This window comes from Carlito syrichta, unplaced genomic scaffold (genome assembly GCF_000164805.1).
Source record: "Carlito syrichta isolate Samal-C Ts95f unplaced genomic scaffold, Tarsius_syrichta-2.0.1 Scaffold303183, whole genome shotgun sequence".
NCBI classification, from domain to species: domain Eukaryota; kingdom Metazoa; phylum Chordata; class Mammalia; order Primates; family Tarsiidae; genus Carlito; species Carlito syrichta.
Genome location: NW_007247279.1, coordinates 474,180 through 482,858, shown reverse-complemented (window position 1 = coordinate 482,858; position 8,679 = coordinate 474,180). Strand labels below are relative to the sequence as shown.

Sequence of the window (8,679 nt, the reverse complement as noted above, 5' to 3'; positions counted from 1 at the left end):
CGCGTCCATGCCCTTCGAATTCCACCGCACAAGGCGAGCCTTGCGGCGTGCACACGTTTCTTAGGCACCAAAAGCATACCGCAAGGGCTGCTGCAATCTTCGCTGTCGTCTTCCTGCCGTTAGTTACGCTTCCAATCTGAAGCGCCGTGAACAGGAGGCCACGCGCCCACCCACCCGCCGCCGCCACCTCGGACGTGGCGCTGCGGGCGCGGGCTGAGGCAGACGGCCTGGGCTGCAAGCACAACGTCAGTGGCCCCCGCGCGTTTTCTCGCACCCACACCTCACAGCTACACCAGGCTTCCCCAGAAGCAGCATAGGGAGCACGGTGGTAAGAGCAGGGGACGGGCTTCGGGCCGGCGAGTCTGCTGGCCTGAGTCCTCCAGCGGCCAGGCCAAGTCCCGTGGAAAGACCGTGACGGGGCCAAGCTTGTCTTCTGCCGCACCCGAAACGTTTCGACCTCTTCCTCTTTTCCCACACGCAAGGGCTCCAACGATCGCTCTTGTCAAGGAAGACAGCCCCGTACCTAGACAACACACCTCAAAGTGGTGGAGGCTTCCCAAGTCGAACTCCCAAAAACATGACCTCACACCGAGAGAGGACTGAGCAAAGACAGCGGGGGGGCCTCTGGCTGCAGGAGATGCCTGGCTGCCGTGGCATGGACACGCAGCAGCGGTGGAGTGCAGGCCACAGTCTTCGCAGCCACGGGTACAGACATGGGAATGCCTGCTGTCCTACCCGGCAGTTCTGGCGTAGGGGCACGGAAGAATCCAGCATCGAGCCCGTCCACTGCAAGCCCTGCCCTGTTTTGCCTACACTCACAGTAAAACAAATACTTCCAGGGTTTTCACTGCTGGTCGTGTATTAGCTGACAAAGGCACACGAGGAGTTTTTATTCTTACTGTCGAATGCAAAGATGGTCTCAAACTACTGAACACAGTCTTCAACTGTAATTGGTTTTCAGTCACTTATGGTGATTCTTTTAACTCTAAATGAATACTAAAAAACTAGTTGGCTATAAGCGATTCAAAAACAGAAAAAAAATTTTACTCCATAAAGTGCATGCACAAAATGTTAAATGCACACATACAGATCTTTTAATGGCAGAGTGGCAACAACCTGAGATTCTTTTTTTTAATGTCAAAACAGATTTCAGTAATTTTTGGAAAAACCAATACTTTTCCCTTAGAAGTTGATCTTGGCAACTTCCTTTTTAAATAACAGCAGCAGCAACATTTTATAACTATTCATAAAACTTGCTTGGCATAACAAGTTTATCCAGAAAGAATGGTCCAGAAATGTCAAGACAGAACTTTTTATAAAAATAGGATAGTTCACTAATTTTGACCTAAAACTGACACTAAAACACCCCTCTTCCAAACTAAAAATGTCATTTATGCCTCCTACTTATAGTAAATAAAATCCAAAAAATTATAAGATTTGAAATGGAAAACCAGAAACATATCAACATCATTCTCTCCCAATAATATAGCAGGATTAATTTCAATAGGTTTCCCAAAAAGGAGAAAAAAATGTAAGTTTAGCCACAGCAGTGGTAAATGAATTTGGGCTTAAAATGTAATCATGCAATTTAACATTTAACCATGTGTGTGTTTAAATGTCAGATGGGTAACAAGCTGACACCGTAACAAGGTTTGAGAGAGACACATCTCATACATGCACATGAACACCCAGACACAACCAATTTCAGTTGATGCACTTATTTTTAGTTGGTACTGTAAGAAATGCCCAGGATTCCTGATTAAAGTCTGTGTTTTTCTAAGGCAAGGCAAGTCTGACAATGTGTAAAGCATAGATATCAGCATGGCTATAAAGGCAATATGACCAACGTACATATTCACTTTTTTGAAGTGATACATTCCAAGCTACATAGGATTTAATTTCATGTCCTATTCTAAGATTACATGTTCTGCATTAACCTTAGAAGCATAATTGCTGCAATACGTTAAAAAAATACTTTGTTTTTCCAATATTGTGAAGTATACTATATTTTCAAATAGCTAGTATGAATTTGCACAAAATTTTAAAAGACATACTATTAGCTAACTATAACTACTGTGTTAAGTAATCCTACGACAGAAGAATTCGCAAGGAGAGCAAAATATAAAAGCAAGCATAATAATTATTGCATTTAATTAAAAAAATCAAGTAGATCTGAATACACTTGTTTCCTGTCTTAGTAATATGTATATTCATTTTACAGCTACTTGTCTGATAAATCTACTAGGATTGAGTGAGATTTGTTTTTCTTGGTTATTTTTCTTCTCTGTATCTTTCCACAACAGTTGGAATTTTCTTTGGGGTACAAAGTAAATTAATATTTATGCTATTTCTTACTTGTGTCTTGTAAAAACTGACTCCTTTCATTTTAAAAAGTTGTATTTCATTTTGGGGGCCTTATTAAAATTTAATTTTTTTTTTTTTTTGAGTTGGAGTCTCACTCTGTCGCCCAGACTGGAGTGCAGTGGCCACTCTCGGCCACCACAGCCTCGACCTGCTGGGCTGCGGCGATCCTTCCGCCTCAGTCTTCCAAGTAGCTGGAACTACAGGCGCACGCTACCACGCCCGGCTAATTTTTTGATTTATTGTAGAGATGAGGTCTTGCTGCCCAGGCGGGTCTCGAACCTGCGGGCTCAGGCAATCCACTCATCTCAGTCTCCCAAAGGCGCGGGATTACAGGCTGAGCCACCGAGCCCAGCACTAAAATTTAATATTTAACCGTGTGTGTGTTTTTAAATGTCAGTTGGGTAACGTGCCGACATCATAACAAGATTTGAGAGAGGCCCATCTCATATGTGGGCATGAACGCCCAGACATCATGCCTACAAACTACAAAAGGATCTTAATGTGTGGCTTTGCTATATAGTCTACATGTCAACAAACTGAAAAGGGCTAACAAAACTTGATTTCATCTGTTTTAAGTAGGACTATGCAATTTTTTTCTTTTTTAACGCGAAAAAGGACATGAAGAAAACCATCCGCATAGGCCCTCTTCACGCTCCACTGCTGGGAGACACAGCTTTCAGTAAGGGTGGAAGAAGTCAAGTAAGTTGGTATCTCTTTGCATAGAGGAGAGAAAATAAAATAAGGTTACTTCCTTCCTAGGGTCTCAGCTAGTTTCTTAAGTCTTTTCTTCAGCTCCAGTGGAAATTTCTCATAGCACTTCTTACAGACCGGCTTCATGTCAAACTCCACAAATTTATTCCTAAAGATAATAATTAGAAGTTAGTGGAAATGTATTCAACAAGGACATATAAATAATGTTAATTTTATTGAACTAAATTAAGACACTATATGATGGTGTCTATATTCACGCTGGTGAAGAACTGTAATTCTAATCTTAATTCTTATTGTGATTACTAAAAAATTCACAATATCATTTGAAAAAAAAGTCCTTATAAAATGGTCCTATGCATCTATGTAACACAGACTGTATATTACATTTTATTCAGTGCTAAGTAAACAGGAAATCTAATGTAAATATAATTTAGGTAAGTAAAGTCAGTCATACTTTAAAGAACCAAGAAAACACCTTAATGAATAAATTTATTAAAAGCAAAGAATTGTGTTTTTGTGACGTGAATGATCTCTTTATTAGAGGCAAAATGATCTTAGTATTTCAAATTAGATAGTTAGGGGGTTTCAACTTTCCTGCATAAAATGGCTTTCCTCCTAGCCCCAACAACAACAACAAATCACCTTAAATCTTTTCTAAAATATCATCTTAAGGCTCAATGGCTTCTTTTGATTATCTGACAAAAAGGCAGGTAAGGAGCTGGGCTCGGTGGCTCAGCCTGTAATCCTGCGCTTTGGGAGGCTGAGGTGAGTGGATGGACTGAGCCCGCGGGTTCGAGACCCGCCTGGGCAGCGAGACCTCATCTCTACAATAAATAAATTTTTTAAAAAATCAGCCGGGTGTGGTAGCGTGTGCCTGGAGTTCCAGCGACTTGGAAGGCTGAGGCGGAAGGCTCGCCGGAGACCAGCAGGTCGAGGATGCGGTGGCCGGGAGCGGCCACTGCACTCCAGTCTGGGCGACCAAGTGAGACTCCAACTCAAAAAAAAAAAAAAAAGGCAGGTAAGGGAGAGATAAGCAAGTTTTTAATTACTCTTAAAGTCCACACATGTAACCAGACTGCTTGTGGTATATTACATGGTAGCTGTTTGGAGAACTCAAGTATTCTTTTTAAAGCTAAAGCAATATACGTTATCAATTTACTTGTAAAACAGTACTGGAGAAGATAACTTTTGAGGGGGGGAGTTGGAGTCTTACTCTATTGCCCAGGCTGGAGTGCAAGGGCATGCACGCTCATAGCCACCCCAGCGTCGACCTGCTAGCCTCAAGTGATCCTCCTGCCTCAGCCTTCCAAGTAGCCGAAACTACAGGTGCGCATGACCTCGCCCGGCTAATTTTTGATTTATTGTAGAGACGAGGTCTCGCCAAGTTGCCCGGGCTGGCCTCGAGTCCGCAGTCTCGGGCAATCCACTGGCCTCGGCCTCCCAAAGTGCTGGGATTGCAGGCCGAGCCACCCAGGCCGACCGACAAGTTTTCAAATGGCCTCCTGATCAACTATACCATTTCCAACAGGTAATGACTCAATCCTGAATGGAGTAAATCCGCAACCTGGTAACTTGTTCATCTTCCATGAAATTATATTTAGGAAGCACTTGTGGAGCAAATCCACATGGTAGATTGCTATCTGTGACAAAAATCACAAAATCTGACAATATAATTTTAAACGCATTTAAAAAGTATTAGACTTGCTTCAAAGTTCCATTTTCTACGCCTGAATTTTTATTACAGAAAAAAGCTTCATTTCTTTACGTTGCTTTCTAACTCTGTGCTTGTGCCTTTCTCGACGGTTTTCTGCTCCTCCAGAAAAGCACGCTCGATCCCGTCACACACAGATTTTGCACACACGGAACCGCCACGGGCCCTGCTGATAGGATTTCTGTTCTGGACAACCTCGCAAGAACGTTAGTCTCACAGCACGAACCCCTCGCGGTCGCCCAGGCACACGCCACACGCAGACTCTGGTGCTTTCCCAACCTTCTTGGGATACAGGTAGACTGTCCTTCTACCAGGGGTTCGAGACAGGCTAATTTGGTTAGAGGCGGCACTGCAGGAAAGCCTATGCCGGCATGCCCAACGCTGGACCCTTCTGAGCGCCTTTGCACAGCGTCCCCAGAAGAGCTCGAAGTTATTGCGAAGGACAAGTAAACAACAAGTTAATTCCTAACCGGGCACACAAGATGAAAAAATCTATTTTAAAACATCGCACTGGGAATTCTTTTATAGTTGTTTTCCACAGAGACCCTAATGCTGACAACACTTCAAATGTAACATTTCCACGGGCAAATCCGATGCTTCAAGGGGGAAGTCTGGCTGAAATAGCATGATGAATTGCACCCAAGCTATTTTTAATAGCTTCAGAACAAAGCAATTAAAAATGCCATTTTTTGGTGAAAGAAAAATATTGTTTTCAGAGAGACTGCTTATCAAGGCTTTCACTTTCAATGTTATATTTGCATTTGATTCCCTCTTTACAGAAGGAAATATGAAAACCAAACAAAAAAATATTTTACAGCTTTAACCACAATGGTAGCCATGAGGGAAGATGGAACAAGCATGCTAGTGACACAACAGAAGTTCAAAGACTGAGTTGCCTACCATAAAAATCAAGAATAAGAGAATCTGAAGACACCAAGGAAGTCAACTACAGACAGAAGCATGTGGGCATCGTGTCAAAGCACACAAACAGAGAGGAGTGACATCTCACGTAAAGCATATGGACTTGCTTGGAAAATGAACCATGCAGAAAGAATTTAATAGGAAACTCAGAATACATGCATTTTAAAAAACGTCAAATGACTCAGAACTTATCAATCAAATGATTGAGGCAAAGAAACTAAAGACCAGGATTTTAAATTTCCCAATGTCTATTAAGAAAATGGAATTATTCTCCTTGAATCCTTTAAAAATAAAAAAAGGAATAACATATGTATGCCATATTGTTTTGTTTTGTCTTAAAAAAGGTGCATCTACGAATCAAGTGAAATGCGTGAGCACAGCCTCGTGTTGGTACGGACCGGCTCTGCACAGCACAAACGCTTGCACTTCAGTCCCGATGACCACAAGCAGCGCCAGAGGGGGAAGCCAAAGGCAGAGCGAACGACACATCCCAGAGCACGAACCGAAGAGGAAAGCAGGGACGATGACGACAGAAGGGACAGAAAAGGTCACAGACAGACGGGCTTTTTCTTTCTCTGCTTGTCCTTATCCTTCGCTTCTCTCTCCCGTTTGGCAAGTCGCCTCTTAAATTCTTCTGGCATTTTCTCATAACAGTGTTTGCAGACTGGCTTTAGATCAATTTCAACAAATTTATCCCTTTGAGCAAGACAAAAAAGGAATAGAAGAAAGAACAGGGAACAATTAAAGGAAGAACCTTTTCTTTCAGAAGGCCTGAGCAGAAAGAAGAAATTAAGTCATTCTTTTTTAAATGCTGGGGATTTTTTTTTAATGCCACCCCAAAGTTTTCAGTTTTAGGATTCACACTGTACCAAAATGTAGACTTACTTGAGTGTTAATTTAGTGTTGCAGGTAGAGCAGGCAAAGCAGTTCACGCACCAGGCCTTATTAAGAGCAGAGACCACTATAACAAGAGGAGAGAAACCCGGTCACACAAAAACAGGATGTTCTGGGAAGCAGGGCAGCCACAATTTTCAACTCAAATAGAACTAAGGCCACTTCCATGGCACTTGCGAAAGTATCACACAGTTGAAAAGCTCAGGGCCATTAGGTAGTAAAGTGTACTAAATAAACCAATTTTATTAAGTTTTTTTCACATAATCACTATTATTTTTTGAGTTGGAGCCCAGGCTGGTCTCAAAGTCCTGGCTCAATCGATCCTCCTTCCTTAGCCTCCCAATGTGCCGATAACAGGCATGAGCCCCAGTGCCAGGTCCTCTCCCTAGTATCTGTGATCTGCCGTTGGCTGGATCTACACATGTGGAACCCTTGGAGATGGAGGGCTGACTTAAGTATGTGAGGAGGTACCACGTCCCATGCCAGTGATGAGGCCCCTCGGCCTGCAGACGCACACACAGCCACGTGGTCACGCAGTGATGGGCACACGTGGTGTCGCTCAGGGGAGCTTTCCTGGCACAGTGCTGGCTTACTCACACGCTCTCTGCTGTTTCTCTCCCTACTCCCACTGGCCCAGCAAAAAACACAAGCTAGAGCAACAACTTCTCACATTCCAGACATTAGCTTAACTTCCAAAGGTGACCATAAGAAAACCTCTTCCTCTGGCAGCTTCTTTCACCTAGCAACCTGTGTCACACAAGAGGGAGCTGAGTTCTGTTTTCAAGCACTGAAGATTGTTTTCCAAACGAACCTTTTTGCAAACTGCCGCATGAGTGGTGTTTCAGAAAGTCTTTCCTGAATATAGTGGTATCTGCCGAGAACCATGAATCATGCTGGCAACAGAACTGTTTAAAACTTTGCCAGGAAGTCTCTAGCAGAACTGTGCTAGTGACTATTAGCAAACACAGCTGCTTCCTTTCTGTTTCAGTCAATCAGCCCAGGCTAATTGCCGCAGTACAGGGAGACAAATCCTGGATATGCCTGCCAATAACTGCCAGGCTTCAGCATGTGCGGGCTGAAGGGTCTCTTCCTAACCACCACAGGCAATTAAATGGTTCCTAATCAACACTGCTTTAGGGCTTCGAGGAACTGGAAACACAAACAGGTCTGAGTAGGCCAGGTGGTTCCCAGGACTGTTGGCATACCAACACTGCAGCAGTGGCCTAAAGTGCTGTCATGAACGGGCAACGGAGCCAGCCCCTAGATGCTACCAGCTCACTGCTGCAGATGACTCAGGAGACATGTCAAGGAAAAAGTGCCTGCAACAATCACGTTCCAAGCAGCAGTAATCACCACACTCTTTTAATCTGCACGTCACCCAAGTGGTTTTGTGTCAAAATGGTGCCACATGAAATTTGTGCACTCACCGTCACCTTCTATAACACGGTTGCAGTGGAAACAAACATCACCAAATAGCTGAAAATGAAAAAAGGGGTAAAACTTCAAAATGCATGACAATTAAGTTTTAGAACACTGAATATTTAATTTCAGTTCTTCCTAGCACTTAAAAACAAATAATATAAATCGAGACTTTACCAGTTCTGGAGAAAACCAGTAAAAGTTCACTGACCAGTTTCTCTTCTCACAATAACAATAACTTCCTCTTTTTTAAAATTTTGAGTTGGAGTCTCACTCCGTCACCCAGACTGGAATGCAGTGGCACACTTCTGGTCACCACAGCCTTGATCTGCTGGGCTCTGGTGATCCTTCTGCCTCAGCCTTCCAAGTAGCTGACACTACAGGTGCATGCCTCCACACTCGGCTCATTTTTTGATTTATTGTAGAGATGAGGTCTCACCAAGTTGCCCAGGTGGGTCTCGAACTCCGGCAATCCACTCACCTCAGCCTCCCAAGGCACGGGATTACAGGCTGAGCCACTGAGCCCGGACAATAACTTTCTTTGCAACACTTAAAAATTCTTTCCTAGATCACATCTGAGTCCCAAATAATTAGGTAATGAAGCCGGGCTCAGTGGCTCAGCCTGTAATCCCGTGCTTTGGGAGGCTGAGGTGAGTGGA

At 43.5% G+C, this 8,679-nt stretch overlaps 1 protein-coding gene across 2 annotated transcripts in view; it reads right to left on the bottom strand.

Annotated features, from left to right (window-relative positions):
- Positions 1–2,684: 2,684 nt before the first annotated feature.
- LIMS1 (LIM zinc finger domain containing 1) overlaps positions 2,685–8,679 on the bottom strand; it is a 33,118-nt gene continuing 27,123 nt past the window's right edge. Inside the window, exons 8-11 of one of the 2 annotated variants that reach the window (XM_021712323.1) lie at positions 8,029–8,077; positions 6,593–6,668; positions 6,211–6,403; positions 2,685–3,223 (exon numbers count right to left, since the gene is read on the bottom strand). In XM_021712323.1, the coding sequence (XP_021567998.1) occupies positions 6,256–6,403; positions 6,593–6,668; positions 8,029–8,077 (273 nt within the window). In that variant the 3' untranslated portion in view covers positions 2,685–3,223; positions 6,211–6,255. The remainder of the gene's footprint in view (positions 3,224–6,210; positions 6,404–6,592; positions 6,669–8,028; positions 8,078–8,679) is intronic. The other variant, XM_008058007.2, reaches the window with a different exon arrangement.